Genomic DNA, 21,048 nt, shown 5'->3' with positions numbered 1-21,048 from the left:
GTACCGATTATAAATGACCAGGAATTATTACATATAAGTAAATCAGGAATGGCATAAAAAATAAAATTCCAAAAATACCAAAACTAAAAACAGATTTCATTCATATAATTTTATCATATAATTCTATCAGTACAAAATAGAAATAAAAAATGAAAATTTTACATCAGCTGAGAGTCAAATTTATATTTGAAATAATATAATATTGCATCCAGCATTAAATTAAATATATCAGTAAAAAAATTAATTTTGTTGTAGAATGATTAAAATAGGCAAAATTGAAAGAAAATATTTCATCTCATCTCCACAGTACTTTTTCGATCTATTTTATTTTATTTTAGCACTGAGTTTTGATTTACTGCAATTCCAATCAATGAATTTTGTTTCTGCGAGTTTTAGATATAGTTTTACTCTTGAATTTCGTTTCCTAAAGCAAAATTAATTTCTTTTTGTACTTTTCAACTCTAACTTTTGTTTCGTATGCCATCCTTAACATAAGCATTATTATAGCTTATTAATAAATGAATTTGATTATGTCATCTTTTTAGTATTTCTGAATTTTGTTTTTACAAGCCATGCTTTAATGACTGCTTCGATGTCACACAGCGTGCTTGTGCTATGTGTTTTTGCACTGCCATTATAAAATATTATATTAATTATTATATTAATTAATTATTAATTATTTGTAGACTAATCCGCATTAATTCAGTTTTTTTTAAATGTACTAATGTTATTTTAATAGCCAATAGATATACAGAATTTCTAGAGTCCATTCGATAGTCAATTGATGCGTCAGAAAAATTTGCATTTATACACTTAAAAAGAACTCAATTATCGTGGATCACTGTATACACGCACGTGCGCGCGTGAATGTGTGTATGTATAATACTCACTTATTATAACAGCTGAAATACGTAGGAGACAAAATTTATTTTTTCCGGTAAATATACCGATGAAGGGAGCTCGATTGCCTCGTCTTTGATATATGTTGTCAAGGTCACTGCCCTGAGTAACATCCAAAAGGTTTTAGCTGTCGCTCGTTGTTTGTTAAAAAATTATTAACAAATTAATTTCACAACTTTAATGCTTTTTATCTCCGAAAATATTAATTTGAGAAAAAAATTTTTTAAGCAAAAAATAAAGCCGCTGAAAACTCTACAAAAAAAGGTTATATGCATTTTTTTAAACCTACTATTTTAGCTGTTACATGAAAAAATAATTTAAATATTCACATAAGGTATGATTGAGTTGCCCACTGTTTTATAAACCCATGTGAAGTCCCAGTTTGCGTTGCAAAGTACACGCACAGACTGCATACCCCCCACCCCCACCCCGTTGCAAACCCATGTGAAATCTCCTTTTGCATGGAAAAGTATATGGCGGCCAATAACATAGTTTATCATGCAACCATACTTTTGGTACGGCTTCGACCATATCTTCATCAATGAAATGTACTATAGTCCACTCCATTGTGATTTTATTCTACACGCTGTTATCTTAATCTACATATTATATACACATATTATATACATAAAGTTATAAACGCAATATACATATAATTTATTAAACAATAATATTCAAATTATACTTAGTTAACATAGTACACATAGAATACACAGAGATTATAATGAAAATGTATGAATAAGAGGTAACACAACATGAACATCATTATATGGAAGTATCACAAATTTATGCAAAATATCTTTCACTGACCACATTAATAATTCACTAAGGTTGTATACAAAATATATATCCAAAATTGAAGATTTAAATGGTTCATCAATAAAATCTGTTTTATTAATAAATTTCCTTTCAATTGCATAATAGTTATTGTCTTGTTGAACAAAATTTTCTATTAATACAGTACTTTTATCTTTTGGATAACAACAGTTATCTCCAAAACGTATACTAAGTGAAATATATTTATGGTGAGCTTTTTTATATTGAGTAGAAAAATTTCCTGCTAGCAAAGGACCTGTACAATGTTCTTGTTCTACTTGCAGTTGTATTTTTTCTTGTGGTTTAATTACAAATATATTTTACAAATATATTTTGTGAACAAATATATTTTCTTGTATACGATTTATAATTTGCACCAATGGAGTATCAGGTTTTCTAACTAATTTTTTTAAATATTGTAAGTAATTTTCAAAAGGGAATGCACTGTAACAATCTAAATTTCCAAAAATCTTACTATCATCAACAACAATGACTTAAGCCATGCACATTGTGTGAAATATACTCTTCTCCGTAGATAACTATAAATTGTTTTATAAAATATTGTAGTAGTGATTGTGCATAATCTAGATATTTTGTGTAGAGTTCAACACTCATTAGAATTAATAGCAACATATAAGGCTAAAATGTAAGTATTTATCAAATGGCAAAATATTTTTTAAAATAACTGCACCACAATATAATAAAAAAAAACCTAAGTTCGGTTGCTTTCCAACGTTTAAATTTATTTAAAGAATGTGTTTTTCTTACAAAATCTGATGGAAGAGAAGATCTTATAAGAATAAGATAATTTGAAATTTTTTCTATGTTTGCTTTTGATAATTTATGTGCAGCAGGTCCAAAAAGCCATATATTCAAAATCTTTTTTACTACACCAAAACATATTAAGTGCATATATTCGAGAGGAAAACTATTCACCATATTAACAAATGGTATATTTTCTAAAATTGATTTTCCTAAATGATGTTCAGGTTGGGCTCTCCTACGAAACTTTTCATCTGTTCTTTTCTTAGAATTAATTTTAGGGTAAGAAACTCTTGTTTTTATATATTTTCCTTTCTGCATACATTTAGTACAGAAAAGAAGCCAGTATGGCCTTTGCAATGAGTAATAAATGATTTTGCAGGAGTATCACAAATAAATGCTTTGATTAAAAATAGTATATTATAATTATTATATGTAAAACTTTGTTCTGATAGTTCTGTAGCTTCTACTACAAAATCTCATAAAAAGTCATTAGCATTATTAGGTTTCTTATAACCGTGATATATTCCAATTACAGATACATATTGAGAATACTCAAGACTGTTGGAACTTTTACTCAGAGGCAAACCAATATTAATTAATAAATTAATTTTTTCTGGTTTGTTATCTAAGAAATTAATAAGTGTTTCAACTGCATTTTTAATCCCAATATGTAAATAAGTTTCTGGTGCTATAGATTTGGAAAATATGTGTCGAGAAGTACAAAGTAATGTTCTAGGATCCTGAGGCAAATTAATATTTGGTATTGATTGTAATAATTTTAATAGACTTCTTAAAGTGTTATGTGGAATTTTATAGGATACTGCCCATGATCGCAGTCTGTTAATAAAAGTATCTTGGATATTGTCTTTTACAATGTGTTTCAAATATATTGGATCATTATAGTTAATGTCAGAATTATCAAAAGATTGGCTACTCGAATCATATAAATTATAATCTGAATTAACGAAAGAATGTGATTCATCCTGCTTGGATTCATCATTATCATCAATATATTCTAAGTCTTCTACGTTTTTGTGTTTGCATTAAGCACAGAAGTTTTATTATTAATATTAGGATGTAATAAATTATCATTATTAAAGGAACAATTTTGTGAAAAATCTAAACATACAGCTATTTCTTTTTTTATTTTTCTATACAAAGAAGCTTTAGAATATGTACGTTTCATTTTTATTCTATTTTACAACTATTTTAATTAAACTATTTATTATTAAACTAATTATTATAAGTTATAGCTAGCAGTATTATTATTGCTAGCAATATTATTCTTCCACTTATTTTATATTTTCTCAATAGCTAGACAAAAAAGTATAAAAGGTTCAAATTTAAAAAATATGCTTGTAATTATTTAATAATAGAAATTTACTTGTAATAATTCTTACCGTAAAAACGTCTCACGTTCCTCTTCTTTTTCTCTTTTCTTTGCCAGTACTGGTGTAGTTTTTCCACCTTATATAAATATGTGTGTTATCTTGTGCGACTTTCTTCAAGCATAACCTTAAAATTTTTAAAGTGTCTTATCCTGATGAACTGTTATATATAAGCACATGAAAAATATTACTAAAAATATAATATATTTAAGAAAAATAAACTTTATTTAATATTTGATAGAATAGAATTAATAAAAGAAAGAGGATAATTACCTCTGATTAAAATATGTTATCACACACACGACGCGTGTATGAAAAGGCACGGCGAAGACACGACAACAAAACTGCATGTGCACTTAAAATGTGCAATAAGTAAACTTGTTATAGTCCGAGAGACTATAACTTATTATTTTATTTTACTGATAATATTAATAGAACGTTCGTGCAACCGCGCAAAACCGCTACCTCAGCGAACCACGCGCAAGAACGTTCGCCGGAAACGCGAAAACGCTAACGAAGGGATTCGACTTTGAACTTTCTTCGCTTGCACTTGGACTTTGGACGCCACGAAAAACTTCCATGACCATACATGGTCATGTCGATCCCCTCCAAAACACCCTCAAAATCGAGGGAATAAAAACCGTCCACCGCGAATCGGCGGCGGACAGTCGTTAATTATAAATCAATCAATAAATAGTGCGATACCGGGGGCTAACCGTTATATGGTACATCAAATCATCCGAAGAAATTGTTAACACTTGTAATTTAATTATAAGAACAAGGCGATTCAAGGAAAAAAGATATTAAAGAGAGAGAGAAAGCTTGAAAGAAACTGATTAGAACAAGTGAATATATTTGTAAGAAAAAGGATTATACAAAAATAATAAAGAAGTTACAGACAACACGGTCCAAAGGTTTGAGTTGGAGTCTCCCGGCTACCCCACACCCTGTGCCGCGCCCGGCACAACAAACTCGAATATTCTAAGAATGTTCTTCTCTATTATAAATATACGATTTCCGATTGTAACATTCTACGTATATTTATACAGGGTGTCTGCTAAACATGCGGCAAAAATTCAGAGGGTGATTTATTGGATTATTTTAAGACTTTTTTGTTATCTAATGATTTCCAATTTTTTATTCCATAGATAACAGTCCAATCCAATTTTTAGTTCCAGAGTATCCAATTTTTTATTCCATAGATAACAGGCAATACAGGTTTTTTAACAAAATTATTGAAAATTACAAGAAAAAAAAAATTGGTCAAAAAACTTTTATTGCTTTTATTTTCGAAACAAAGCATTTTTTCGAAAATCATCAGATAACAAAAAAGTCTTAAAATAACCCAATAAATCACCCCCTGAATTTTGCCGCATGTTTAGCAGACACCCTGTATAATATTCTATTCGAATATTCCAAAATTAAGAACATTTGCACTAATTAGAATATTCATAGAATATTGTGTGCTATCTGGGTTGTGATCATTATTGCGAATACAAATAATATTGCGAGAATAATCACAAGATGCCTAACAGATGATACGCCTAATAGATGATTGCGATTGGTGGTCCCGAAGAATTCGATAAGTAATTCGATAAGTTAGCGGACGAAGATTAATTATAAATAATAACGAATGAATAATAGCATATCAAGTCCACAAAACTGTTTCCTGATCGAGTATCGATTGCGATCTGAAAATAACAAATTCCAATATCGCGACTTTAACACGACGATTCCAAAAGAAAGATCTGCGTAGATGCCAATAATGATATAAGGTGACAAACGCGTGAAATGAACGGTAACAAGTGTGATAAATACGAAACCGCATGATAGTTTGCAAAATTCGATGGTTTCGCTGTAATGCTTTAAAATTTATACCTAACAATATATTATAAGAATAAATCCTAAACAAAGTTATTATATCATTTTTAAAGTTTAACAGTTTTAAACAAAATAAATTCACATTATATAAATTTTGTATATAACGCAATCATTATCATAAAGTACTGTACTGAAACGTATTTCTATATATGAATAAATCTAATAAGACAAACAGTATCAAAATGATATCACAGATAAAAAAATATTAATACTGTTCGTAATTATTTGTCTCGTTATGCCCCTATTTAAAATTTTTGAAGGGATTTTTGAAGCTATCCTGACGAAAGGGATGAAAAAATTTTGTTGTATTTAATGTACTTAAATGTCTCCCTCGAAAACAAAATTGACGTTTTTTGACATTTTTCGCAAAAAATAGTTAATCATTAAATAAACGGATGCAAAGTTTAAAATTAACGCCCTGTATATAGAATTCTTGTATAGACTCTAAATTAAAATAAAAAAAATGGATCAATTAATAACAATAGTTAGAAAAATAAATATTGGCAAGTAAATGTCAAGAAATAATTGGATCGAAAGAAAGAAGAGGAAACATCTTTTTTCTGTTATATCTTACTATATTTCAAAATACTTATTTTCGTTACAATACATATATTAAATACGAATGTTTTAGATTATTTTTTGGTCCATTATTAGCATGATATTAATATTGAGCTATTTTATAGAATATCGGCTAATAACATATGAAATTATATTAATTATTCCGCAATTGACGTAAATAGACTACAACATTGTATTTCACAATAATCTGGCAAACACATTAAACAATTTTAATTATTATATCAATGCTGTTATTACAATACTCTAATAAATGATAAGTCCAGATACATCCATATGTCTCAAAAATAAGAAAAGATATGATTGCGCAGCGAATTATTACACGGAAAAAAATTTAGTAATAGATAGGGATGCAGCTAGTCATTAAGCGAAAATCCAATTTTAGAGATAATCAGGAGAACGGCTCATCAGATCCTGCTTTTTTTCTGCATTGCTCTGATAATACGGAACGTGTACATATTGTACATGTGCATCCTATGGTGACTTCAGACTTAATGATGACTAATATATAAACTTGTCCTCGGCTGTTGGTTTATAAGCATAAAAACAACAGAGTAAAGGACAAAAGCAGCAAACTTATATCTTCAGTAAATTATCTACTATTATTGCAAATGCATGGTACAATCTTTCCGTATCATTCTGCAGATTCAGACCATTTTTCTGTTCCTTTCTAAATAACGTTTCAGAAACTAGTTTTTTAAAAAAAAATTCTCTGTCTAAAATCTTAGTTTGTGATTCGATATGACCGAGAACTGTGAGGTATTTCTATGTAGTTTCAGTATTTGGAAATTCAATCATTTTATTTTGTCATTAGTTTGACTGAGATAAGGCGCTTCACAATCCTTGCACAGATTTTTTATAGTAAATTGTTACATTACATTGTGGTACAATTGTTACTTACATGAATACTTCGGTATTTTATCTTTATGAACTTTAATAAAACTACAGAATTTATCAAGATCGACATAAAACAATCTCGTGTTAAGATTATAAAGAACTCTTTGAATTGATCCGAAAATATTGGTATATAAAGTATCATAAAATATGAAGAGAGTTTATCCTCTGATTAATCACTAATTTTGTTTGATTTTTGATAAATAACAATTTCAGACGTTAGGTTAGGACGTTAGGTTCTTGTATTACATTGAAAATGTAAAACAAAAGATAATCATTGTTCAAAAGGATGCTGATTATCAATTTGAAGGTTTTTAAATAGAATCTCGGATGTGGCAATAAAATGATCTATCAATTCAATAATTGTTCCTCTCTTATGGTACAATAGATAATAATTTTATAATTTACATAGTTCCTAGAAAAAAATGGACTTATGATACTCGATCGAATTCTAGTAAATTATTATTCACGATTATCATAACATCAAGGAAAATTTAAGTTTTTTAAGTTTATTGTCTTCTTCCTCGATTATAAATTGAAGCCTTGATTGAAAAGAGATAGAAGATATTTAAGACTTCATTGTAGATGGAAGAAGGAATTGTCAAAGCTATATCATCCATATATCTATAATAAATTGAAAGGAGTGTATCTAATTGTTTTATTTTCTAAATCTTGCAGAATAATATTCTCAAAAACGAGAGATAGAAGAGAGCTCAAGAAAGCAACGAATGTTTGTTGATATATTTTTTCGTTAAAAATAAAGAAAGTGGTATGTAGTATGAATTGATTCATTGTCAAAAACTTGTGAGAAATATTGTATTTTTTTTTGTAAAACACTATTCAATGCTAGTCTTAATGGGTTCTTTAGTCTTTCGTAAAGAAAGAAATAACATCCAACGATAGTAATTTAAAATGATCATCCAAATCTTGTACACCTGATAATTTTTTAATTAATTATTCAAAGCTATTGGTGATATGATTATTTGTCTTAGAGATAACATTATAAATAATATGTTATGTAAAAATGCAAGAAGTTATATACAAACACTTATTAAAAGTTTAGGTAAAATGAAAAGTACAATTTTTATTTAGCGAAACTAAATAATAATTCTATAGCTTAGCAACATGGAAGGAACAACGAGCAAACGTAAACAAAAAAATATAAACACACAAGTAAAATATAATATGAAACCGTGATGAGCAAATGTAAACAAAAAATATAAACACATAAATAGGATATAATAAAAAGATGACATAAAAGTATTTTAACCTTTTCTCCATATTTACCTGAAAAGTCTATTATTGTACATGGTGTCCAAAAATTCTATGAAGTTTATAAAACTTCTTTTGTTTATAACTTTTTAATAAACAAGCGACGTCTTAAGCCTTTTGGATGTTACTTAGAGCAGTGACCTTGACAATATATGTCAAGGTCAAGTTATTTGGTTGTATAAAGGTTGTAGCTGGCTGTATAAAGGTAAATATTTACCAATTATCCTTTGTCTTACATTTTCAACGTTACACGAGAATTCTGAACTCGTTATTTACAAGAATCAAACAAAATTAGTGACCAAGCAGAACAGTTATTTGGATCAATTCCCTTCATATTTTACGATATTTTACATCTCAAGCTTTTTGAATCAATTCAAAAAGTTTTTCACAATCTTAAAGTGTAACTCGACTCAAGATGCTCCACATAAAGATAAATGGTCAAATTTAAATCTTGTGTGAATGCTTGCGTGTACATATATATATGTATGTTATGCTTTTGGCGTTATTCAGAATCAACGGCGTGGACGTGGCAGGAATCTAATCCCATCTGTGTGTGCGCGTGCGTCGTGTGTTTGTGTGTATGTGTAGATGTTTAGTAGTACGTATTGCCTTTTGTCTGTTTTGTAACATTTTCTTCAAAATTTTATCAAAAAAAAAAGAAGTGAAAAATTGATTAAAATATGGATTTGTTAGGAAATAAATGAGCTTAAAAACTCATATATTTTTGTACCGGAATTTCAATTCTCCTAAGCAATGCAATAGTTAAAAAAAAATTTGTTTCCAATTTCTCTATTTTTGACGTCTGTCATTTTGTAAAACATTTTTTGTAACTCGAATTTGATTTTTAAGAGAAATATTCAAGCTTTAATTTGAGCTTTGTTTTATTTCAATATGATTTTTTGCTGATCGTTATTGAAAGATGTTGTAAAAAATTATGCTATTTAGTAGCCCGTTTTTTTTGTGTATAAGTTTTTTGTGTATAAGATACATGGATAACATGTGTATATCTAACGAATACATGGATAACATGTGTATATCTAACGAATATCTTTGGCTAATTACTTGATGGATATGGATATATGATACACATCCAGTAATAATATCCCTGTTTTAATACGGGAGATATAGATATTTTGTATATCTATTAGATATCTATTAATTATCTATAGAGAACATGGACTTCATATAGACATTTAGATATTTATTAGATATCTATTAGATAATTTCTTCTGTGTGATATATAATATCTTGTGCAAGGATTGTGAGGTATTTTATGTCGGTGGCAAATTCGTAGGCAACTAAAAAAGTGAATTTCCGGACACTAGAACTGCATAGAAATACTTTATTTTCTCATAACGAATTATAGACTTGAATTTGATTATGAATTTAATTAGAAAGTGTATAAGATTTTAGACAAGGAATTTTCTCTTAGAAAAAGTTTGTCTCCGAGATTTTGTTTATTAAGAAAAATGATCTGAATCTGCAAAGTGATATAGAAAGCTTGCACCATGTCTTTGGAACATTATTAGATAACTTAGCAAACATATTATGTTGTTTTTCTTCTTTCCTCTGTTATTTTTGTGTTCATAATCCAAAGACCCAGGATAAGATTATATTTATCATTATTACATCTGAAATCATCATAGGATGCATAGCATCTATGTGCAGCAGTATAACATTCCGTATTGTCACTAATCAATTTGTTTAAAAGCGCAAAATCTGGTGTCTTCCTGATTATGTCTAAAATTGGATTTCCATTTAATAATTTTCTATAATCCTCATCATTTACTCAAACATATGGATGTATTGAGACTTATTATGTTAGAATACTATAATAATATAATAGCATTGGTATAATGATTGGAATTGTTTGGGAAAATGTCTTCGTCAAATTATTGTGAAATATTGTCTAATCCAATATTATAGTCTAATCTGCACGTCAATTGCGAAATGATTAATATAATTTCATAAGTTATTATGTCTGATATTTTCTAACGCTCAGTATTAATGTTACACTGAAAATAGATAAAAAAAATGGTCCATGTTTAATGTATATTGTAGCGAAAGAAAATATTTTGAAATATACTAATAAATAAAAGAAAAAAAAATGTATTTTCTCTTCTTTTTTCCGCTCTGATTATCGCACATTGGCTTTAATTCTTTTATTGTGTACAATCTGTTTTTTTTTTAATTAAATCTGAAAAAAGGAATGCAAAAATTTATTTTAAATCAGTGTATTTGTTATTTTATAGGTATTAACAGTGAGGACAGTAATAATGGATAGTCTATTTACTCAAAATGTTCTCGACGAAACAGAGGACATACCGCAAACAGATGAACCTATTTGGATTCTTGGCAAGAAATACAATGCTTTAAAAGGTCTAATAAATGATCAATGTATATGTTTTCGCTGAAGTGGATTTTTGTAAGATATTAAATTTTAGAGCTCGATATGATACGTAGAGACATCCGATCCATGCTATGGTTTACTTATCGCAAAGGTTTTATTCCCATCGGTGGTTGTAACTCCACATTTACATCTGACAAAGGTTGGGGCTGTATGTTAAGATGCGGTCAGATGGTTCTTGCCCAAGCTTTAATTACATTACATTTAGGTATGTAATATTTTAATAATATTTGTATAAGGATAGGATGAAAAGTTCATGGCTTAAAATACAAAAAACAATTGGTTTATTTTTATTTTTCAACATAATTTCTTCTTAATTTAATTTGTTACTTTGATTAATGATAATTCAACTTATTTATATTATCGCAATAGTGATTTTCGTCAAGATCGACTTTTAAGTTATTTTTGCTTTGTTTAAATTTATTAATTTATTCATAAACTATAGTATATGATGGATAATTTCTAATATAATTTATATATCATCATAAATTTCTTTTAATTTTCTTCAAAATTCTATTTTCTTTTTTACGGAGTTAAGTTTTCAATTTTTTTGAAGAATTTAATGATTTTTAAAATTTTTTATTTTTTCAATTTTTTAATTCAAGTATTTATTTATGATACTGTTGGAAAATAGACTATTTATCAGAGTGACATGAAATTTACATTTAATTTTATATGATGAATTGTGTCAAAATGATATGAATATCTTCTTGCGTTCGCGTTTTTGTATATGAACACAATCTTTTTATCCTATTCTCATACATATAATAATAAATTGCGCAGATTTATGAAAATATCTGAATATATTTTCTCTTTGTATTTAAATGATTAATTTTGAAACCTATTATAACTGTAAAACAATTTCCGAACTAATTAATTCTCATGATAATGACAAAAAATATTTTTCTTTATATTGTATTATTTTATTGAAAGTTTAAAAATCCTAACTAAATGTAAATATCTGATTTTTGATACTTTAAATAAAACATTTTTAATTTTATTTTTTTTATATAATTAAGTTTTATTTACTTCTATATATTTTACATCTAACGAGGGGATGACGCGATCTTGGGAATACCGATTTGAAAAAAATTTTAAGTGCGTGTAGTACTCAACCAAAGAAGTTTTTGAGGAAAGTGAGAGGACGCAACGCTTAGCCGTTTTTGAAAAAAGTAAAAAATATGCCGTATCTTGTATACCGGTAAGTTTAGATTGATCGTCAAGCAGGCGGCATAGCTCGGGTGATAAAGCCCGATTCTACTACATTGCTAATCACAGATTCGATTCCGACTTGTGATAGTTTCTTTTTTCATTTTTTTTTATTTTTTTTTACGCGAAACCTACAATATTTTTATAAAATGAAGTAAATTTAATAAATAATTTTATTTTTTTGTTTTTATTTTCCATTACGAAAGGCAATTTAAATTTTATTTACGATATGTCGTTAATTTATATTTCAATTTCATAAAATCTTACAATTCTATATATTCTACTCGATATTAACCAAAAAAATATATTAAATAATTACGCTACTATTTAAATATAATTATAATTTAATGTAAAATTGTTACCTGATAAAATTGTTGTCTGATGAAAACAGGTATACAAGTTACGGTTGGAGCAGCAGCGAAGTTGACAATGAGTTTAAAAATTATGTACCGAATATTTTTCGTATTAAATTATTTATATTTTTCACTTTTTTCAAAAACAGCTAAGCGTTGCGTCCTCTCATTTTCTTCAAAAACTTCTTTGGTCGAGTACTACACGCATTTAAAATTTTTTTCAAAAAGGGTTTTGGTGTTCTCAAGGTCGCATCACCTTTTATAAAATTTAAACAAATAATTTGATTCGAAACTTTTCTTTTATATTTTAAGAGTACTTTTACTTTCTTTTGTTATTTAGTTTAGATTTTATATAATTTTTTAAAAAGTTGTAGGAAATTATATGAAGTGAGAGAAGGATTAATAGGGCGAGCGAGCGAGCGAGAGAGAGAGAGAGAGAGAGAGAGAGAGAAGGGGGGAGGGAGGGAGAGAGGGGAGGGGGAGGGGGGAGGGAGAGGGGTGAGAGAGAGGGAGAGAGGAGGGAAAGTAGTAAAAAAGAAGGAATATATTATTGAATTTTTGTTTCTACACATTTCTACAAATCTGCTACTTTAATGCTATTTTTTCATCATATCATGATGAAATTAACATTTGATAATGATTTAATGACATAAAAAAATATAAGAAAACATGAATAAGAAAGATTCCATCATCACGGTCAAAATCATGTTACTTTACTCATTGTCTTTTAGAAATATACAGAATAATCAATTATATTCTCAATCAATTATATGGCTTTTTCTATAAAAAAAACAATATACAAAAATATATACAGGGTGGGGAAAAAGTATGGAAGCAAACAATTATTTCCGAAACTATTCATTTTTCGGCAAAATGTCTTAGACATAATTTTTATGGTATGAAAAGATGTATTATGTGGCATAAACGGCATGACCTTGAAATGACCCTTACGAGCTGCATACAAATAACGTAAAAAGTTTCAAATGGAACTCGTCAGTTTTTGTTACAGATTCTTGTAGCTGATGTCGAAACGTTTACAAAACACTGCATATGAGCCCCATTCCCTTAAAAACACTCCCAGTTACGAAACAATTGTGATACAAACAATTTGTATGCACATTGACATTGCTTACTGAGGTTGGATGAATCGCACTTATCTTACCTTAACTGGTTGGATGAATCGCACTTATCTTGTCTTAACTGGTTGGATGAATCGCACTTATCTTACCTTAACTGGTTGGATGAATCGCACTTATCTTACCTTAACTGGTTGGATGAATCGCACTTATCTTGCCTTAACTGGTTGGATGAATCGCACTTATCTTGTCTTAACTGGTTGGATGAATCGCATTTATCTTGCCTTAACTGGTTGGATGAATCGTACTTATCTTACCTTAACTAGTTGGATGAATCGCACTTATCTTACCTTAACTGGTTGGATGAATCACGCAATCTCTTTCCTTGAGTACGGTTCGATGTACGCCTTAACTGATTCTACGAACTTCGCGTGTCTTTCGTATCGGCAGAAATGATCGAAGCGGGTTATTCTCCATTTGTTGCAGTAATCGCTACTGTTGTACTGATCTCTCATAATGACGTTCAATCGCGTTACACACATTCATGTAATCACACGTACGCTGTCTATTTTCAATTTCGTCGATACGAATTATCACAATTGTTTCGTAACTGGGAGTGTTTTTAAGGGAATGGGGCTCATATGCAGTGTTTTGTAAACGTTTCGACATTAGCTACAAGAATCTGTAACAAAAACTGACGAGTTCCATTTGAAACTTTTTACGTTATTTGTATGCAGCTCGTAAGGGTCATTTCAAGGTCATGCCGTCTATGCCACATAATACATCTTTTCATACCATAAAAATTATGTCTAAGACATTTTGTCGAAAAATGAATAGTTTCGGAAATAATTGTTTGCTTCCATACTTTTTCCCCACCCTGTATACAGGGTGGGCCATTTTAAGTGATCCACTCAAATATTTCGGAAAATAATGAAAAATCAAAAAAATGTTTCAGATAAAAGTTGTATGGCTTGAAGGGGGCCATCAGATAGTGGCAATGATTTGACCTTGGAGAGTTATTTGAAGATGACGTAAAGGTAACCTTCAATTTCTTAAATGGAACTCCCTATTTTTTATTACATATTCGTGTAGCTTATCTCGAGAGCTTTCCAAAACACTATAATAAAGTATTTTTTCATTGAGTACTTTTCGAGTTATGAGGCTTGAAATCATTTCTTAATTTTGTATAAACCGTAAAATATCTAGTAAAATATTCATTTTTCGATTATCTTGCTTTAATACTTTTATGTACAAAATAATGAGAGGAATCAATTGGTGTAAAGAAAACACATAGTTATTTTTAAGAAAAAATATGTAATTTGCAATTAACAATACATATTTTTTCTTTGAAACAACTATGTGTTTTTTTTACACCAATTGATTTCTCTTATTATTTTAAAATAGGGAGTTCCATTTAAGAAATTGAAGGTTACCTTTACGTCATCTTTAAATGACTCTCCAAGGTCAAATCATTGCCACTATCTGATGGCCTCCTTCAAGCCATACAACTTTTATCTGAAACATTTTTTTGATTTTTCATTATTTTTCGAAATATTTGAGTGGATCACTTAAAATGGCCCACCCTGTATATAAATTATATAACAAATCAAAAAAGGGGGCGTAGTTATTTCGAAGGAGATATAAGATATTACATGCATTTTAACCCTTTCAGCTATATATTTTTCTTTGTATCCAAAATTTTTGCAAATCCGTTTTCATTCGCTGAATCTCTGATCTCAAAATTTTCGATTTCAAAAAATATAAGATGATGGATTCAGTATAGTACAAAATCATAAATTTTACAAATTATAAATTTTTCTCTTTTAGATTCGGAGTAAAAGTGCATAAAAGGTCACACAGCATCGACTTTATTGCTGCTTGGATATGTTATAGAGGAGGTTGTCCTAAATAAAAAAAAGTGAGGAACAACATTAGTTTAGAAGATATAACAAGTTAAAATTTAACAATTTTAACGCTTTTTAGAGATATTATAAACTGATAAAAAAGAACATTGTATATGAGGTTTATTTACATCGTACTGATTTACAGGGTGATTCAGAACAAGTGTGCGTCTTTAAAATATCAAATTCTTGAATGAATTTTAAGACGATTTTCCCTTTACCAAAATTTTCTACGAGGCTTAGTTTTTAAATTATTAAAAAAAATAGTTTTCGAATTACGGAACGAGTACAAGAGGTAGACAGGGACGGTGCAACTCACCGTCCGATACAGGTGATCATGTGGGGCGCGCGACGCGATCAGCTGATTGCTGCACACGATGAGTGTAACAATCTGTGTGTGTGCGTATGTGTGGTGTATTTATGCACGCGTATCTACACATGCACCATTCTCTATAGCTCTATAGTTCCTCTATAGCTTGTAGATGAGCCGAGAGAAAACAACATCTCAGGGCTAGCTATCTTGGTAAATGTTTACTTTACGTCACACAGCTCGAAAAATTTTTATTTTCACATATGTTGTAGAGGATACATTTCTAAGTAATACACCGTTTGAAATTTGTGGCACTCTCTCTTCGTTCCTGAGATATGCAATTTTGAAGTTTCATACTTTCATGTCATTTTTTTTGTTATATCTTATTTATGTGTTCACATTTTTGTTTACATTTGCTCAACACGGTTTGATATTATATTTTCGTTGTGTGTTTATATTTTTTTGTTAACATTTGCTTGTTGTGACTTCCATGTCGCTAAGAATTTAATACAATGAAAAAATATCATAAATATATGTGTACACATACACATATACACGCGCGCGGGAGGGGGGTGCAAGGCCGAAGCCCCCCCCTCTCTCGCAACCACGCTCCTTGCTTTACAACTTATAGCATATATCCATTGTGATTGAACCCTTTACAATGCGTCCCCTACCGGCGGGGTGGTTGCGGGAGGAGGGGCTGAAGGCCCCCCTTGCAACCCTCCGGTGTCTCCTTGCCCCTTCCCGCATGTGTGTGTATATGCCTATATTTCTTTTTAAACATACATGATGTTGTAAAATTATATTCTATTCTTGACTCTTTTTTTGTTAATAACTATTTAATAAATAACAATAAGCGGCTAAAACTTTCTGAAAGTTATTCAGAAAGATGACCTTAGGAAATGTAAACACAAAAATATAAACATGTTTAGAAAGTAACGAAAAGATAATACAAGTAGGTATGAAACTTCAAAATTGCATATCTCAGGAACGAAGAGAGAGCGCCACAAAATTTAAATGGTGTATTGCTTAGAAATGTGTCCTCTACAACATAAAAATCTCTGAAAATAAAAATTTTTTGAGCTGTGTGACGTAAAGTAAACATTTACCGCTGTCTTATTTCATCAAAACTTCTGACTATTGTTTGAGTAGTAATAAGTGTAAATATTAGAGAGAGAATTAATTCACTTTTAGGTTTGCTTGTACTAAAATTTTCAATAATATGCGCATATATGTAAACGTATGTGAGGAGGACATCAAGCTCTGACAATCTATTTGCCTCAGACTTACTACCTGCTTATGTAGCATAGCAGTGCACATTCTAGTTTATACAGGGTGTCCTAGACCATCCGTACACCCCTTTTCTTTCAAAAACTAAGCATTTTAGAGAAAAACGTTTTCGACAAAAATTGTATGGTTTTGAGGGGAACATAAGATGGTGTCATTGGTTTGACCTTGGATGGCATCGTTAAAGTCAGGTCAAGGACACCTTTAATTTCTTAAATGGAACCACCTATTTTTATTGCATATTCTTATAGTTTATGTCGAGAGCTTTCCAAAACACTATAATAAAGTATTTTTTCATTGAGTACTTTTCGATTTATGAGGCTTAAAATAATATCTTAATTTTACATAAACTATAAAATATCTAGTAAAATATTTATTTTTCGATTATCTTACTTTAATACTTTTATGTACAAAATAATGAGAGGAATCAATTGGTGTAAAAAAACACATAATTGTTCTGAAGAAAAAAATATGTAATTTGCAATTACAATTACAAATTTTTTCTTAAAAACAACTGTGTTTTCTTTACACCAATTGATCCCTCTCATTATTTTGTATATAAAAGTATTAAAGTAAGATAATAAAAAAATGAATATTTTACTAGATATTTTATGGTTTATGTAAAATTGAAAAATTATTTCAACCCTCATAACTCGAAAAGTACTCAATGAAAAAATACTTTATTATAGTGTTTTGGAAAGCTCTCGACATAAACTATAAGAATATGCAATAAAAAATAGGTGGTTCCATTTAAGAAATTAAAGGTATCCTTGACCTGACCTTAACGATGCCATCCAAGGTCAAACCAATGACACGATCTTTTCCCTCAAAACCATACAATTTTTGTTGGAAATATTTTCGTTTTTCTCTAAAATGCTTAGTTTTTGAAAGAAAAGGGTGTACAGGTGGTCTAGGACACCCTGTATATATTTCAATAGTGGACACAGTAGGTTTCGTTCTGGGGAAGGAAACCATTTTTGGAAGACATACAGAGTGTCATGAAAGTGATTATTACTTTAAAAAATTAAGGTAGATTGGCTCAAAGTTAGAAGAAAAGTCTTGTACAGTTATGCAATATGCGCAATAATTAACGAGAAATAAATTAAAGAAAATCGGCCAATCTGCGAATAGAAGCGTGCGGCGGCGAAAGCGGTCTCACTGTAACATAATGGTGGCGCGCGGTGAAGCGGAGGGGGAGGGGAGAAGCCTTCGTCGTGCGCCTCATCGCTCCTTCTCTTCCCAATCACCGCGCGCCGCCATTATGTTACAGTGAGACCGCCTTCGCCGCCGCGCGCTTCTATTCACGCAGATTGGTCGATTTTCTTTAATTTATTTCTCGTTAATTATTGCGAATATTGCATAACTGTACAAGACTTTTCTTCTAACTTTGAGCCAATCTATCTTAATTTTTTTAAGTAATGATCACTTTCATGACACTCTGTATATAACCTATCCCAAACTAAATTTTAGTTGTAAATCAGAGGGCTTGCATTATTTCTTCAGAAATGGAGTCTCCCCCGTAGGAGAGCGGAATGCATGTACTTTACAAGACAAAGCAAAGTTCACTCTCAAAATCAAGATTAATTTAATGTACCGAAAAAATAATTTTCCGATCAACAAAAAAATTTATTAATTTATTTTTATTCTCAACAAGGAATTCGTGTAGTTGCATGTTAAAAGCTATCAGTGAACTGTGAAAAAAAAGTGAAACGGATTGTTGATAATACATTTATTCTACAGATGTCAAATAGATCAGTACAATGTAATCAAACCTCATATATATACATACACGATGCTTATTAATTATCTCAGTTATCAATTGTAATGTCTAAAAGTATTATATATTCTTATTATATTTTCTAAATTCATGACTAACTTCCTCTATAATATATGTTAGAATATATATAATATACTTCTATTTTTAAAATAAATTTATAAACCAACATTCATATTGCGCGCCATACTACACGAACCTGACGTATATAACTAGTCTGTAACGAGGGGAATTTTTAATTTTTTCGTTTTGTCATTTGTGTACAATATATCTGTTCCCATCCTTCTTTCTAAAAGACTCTCTTAAGAATGTACGTTTCTTTTACTCTAAAAATATTTGCTATTATTATACGTAAAATCTATCAATATATTTAAGTGGCGATAAAATCGGTGCTATGCGACCTTTTATACTTCCAGATTGAGATTTTATGGTCCTGTGAAAAACCTTTAAAGAGAAAGTTTTAAGAAAATATAATTGTTAGTTTGGATTTAATACAGAAAATATTGCATTTTTCATATGGAATTAATAACAAAAACAGCATGGTGGAAAATAATAAAAAAATTCTGAAAAATACTTTAGAGTGTACTAAGCTTATAAAAAAATTGTCATTTTAATTTTCTTATACTAATTTTGATTATTTGTTTTATGTATCTTTTTTTACAATTAACATTTAATGACTTCATATTTTTTTAACATTTTTTCTTATTATTAATTCTAAGACCTTATAAAGGGCCCCAAAAACCCGGTATTTGTTATTAAAAAAGTATTTTAAAAAAAGTATTTTAAAATGAAAAACTACGAAAAAAGAAATGAGTCGCTTAGCGACGTACGGGGTTAAAGCTGGAAAGATTTTGGAGATTTCAAGATCAATTTCATTTTTTTTAAATAAATCAGTCTGTATTGTACTATAATAATTATACGGGATATGTATAACTATAATAATTATACGGGATATGTATAACTATAATAATTATACGGGATATGTATAACTATATATAAAAAAGTTCCTATATAAATTTATTATTATTTGAAAAAGTAATAAGTACGAAAAATCGAATATACTTTCTGATTTATTTATTTTTCAAATGCATTATTACCTTACTACTTTTCCAAATATCTTACCAATATCATACTTTTTTATAAATAGAATAGGAACTCATTTATATTAATTAATAGGAACTAATTTATTAATATCTATTAATAGGAACTAATTTATGATAATCAAAATAGATAATTGTATATGTTTAATAAAATGAAGTTGATTTTGAAATCTCAAAATACTTCTATTTTTAAAATAAATGCGTACAGTATCTAATCCCAAATAGCCAACTACTTGTGAGTTTGCTATCATGTTGTCAATAATTGTTGAAGCAACTAATTTTAAAAACCTAGGAACAAGATATGATATGACAGTGTTATGTTGGTTGGATTGAACATGAATTCTAATTCTAAGAAACGGCAATTTAATGAGAAGATGTTAACATTTCCTACCAACATATAGATTTGATAGTAACTCGACAATAATTTGTGATAACGTCGGTTACGATTAACGGTACATTAACGATTTTTAGACATTACGAGAAATATTATAATATATTTTTATATTATTCTAACATTTTTTTCGATAAATGTTTACTTTACGTCACACAGCTCGAAAAATTTGTATTTTATTTAATAATGTTATTAAAAAGACATATATGAAAAAAATAAATGTTTACTTTACGTCATACAGCTCGAAAAATTTTTATTTTCACATATGTTGTAGAGGATATATTCCTAAATAATACACCGTTTGAATTTGGTGGCGCTCTCTCTTCGTTCCTGAGATATGCAATTTTGAAGTTTCATACTTTCATGTCATCTTTTCGTTATATCCTATTTATGTGTTCACATTTTTTGTTTACATTTGCTCAATACGGTTTGATATTATATTTTCCTTGTGTGTTTATATTTTTTTGTTTACGTTTGCTCGTTGTGACTTCCATGTCGCTAAGAATTTAACACAATTTAATACAATTAAATACAATTAACACAATTAACATTACAAATACATTTAATACAATTAAAAAATATCATAAACCCCGCGCGCGCGTGCGGGGTGCAAGGGGAGACCTTCGGCCCCTCTTTCCGCAACCACCCCGCCGGTAGTTAGGATGGACCTCGCTTTACAACTTACAGTATATAGGGTGGCTGGAAATTTTTTGCACATCCGAAGGTAGATTCTAATTGGCTGAAATTA

General features: G+C 29.3%; 1 protein-coding gene across 11 annotated transcripts in view; it reads left to right on the top strand.

The window, feature by feature from the left end:
- The window catches only part of LOC105248882 (cysteine protease ATG4B), a 274,541-nt gene that overhangs the window by 39,178 nt on the left and 214,315 nt on the right, over positions 1 to 21,048 (top strand). For 10 of the 11 annotated variants that reach the window (XR_003123633.1, XR_003123634.1, XM_025414544.1 and 7 more), the window contains exons 2-3: positions 10,745 to 10,871; positions 10,937 to 11,107. Coding sequence is in view for 9 of the 11 variants with exons in the window: in XM_025414544.1 (XP_025270329.1) it covers positions 10,745 to 10,871; positions 10,937 to 11,107 (298 nt within the window). In the remaining 2 variants the exon portion in view is untranslated. Of the gene's footprint in view, positions 1 to 10,744; positions 10,872 to 10,936; positions 11,108 to 21,048 lie in introns of those variants that run through there. The other variant, XM_025414552.1, reaches the window with a different exon arrangement.

The sequence above is a fragment of the Camponotus floridanus genome, unplaced genomic scaffold, assembly GCF_003227725.1.
Source record: "Camponotus floridanus strain SB8 unplaced genomic scaffold, Cflo_v7.5 scaffold83, whole genome shotgun sequence".
NCBI lineage: Eukaryota > Metazoa > Arthropoda > Insecta > Hymenoptera > Formicidae > Camponotus > Camponotus floridanus.
The sequence above is the reverse complement of the archived record's forward strand: the minus strand, read 5'-3'. Positions and strand labels throughout refer to the sequence as shown.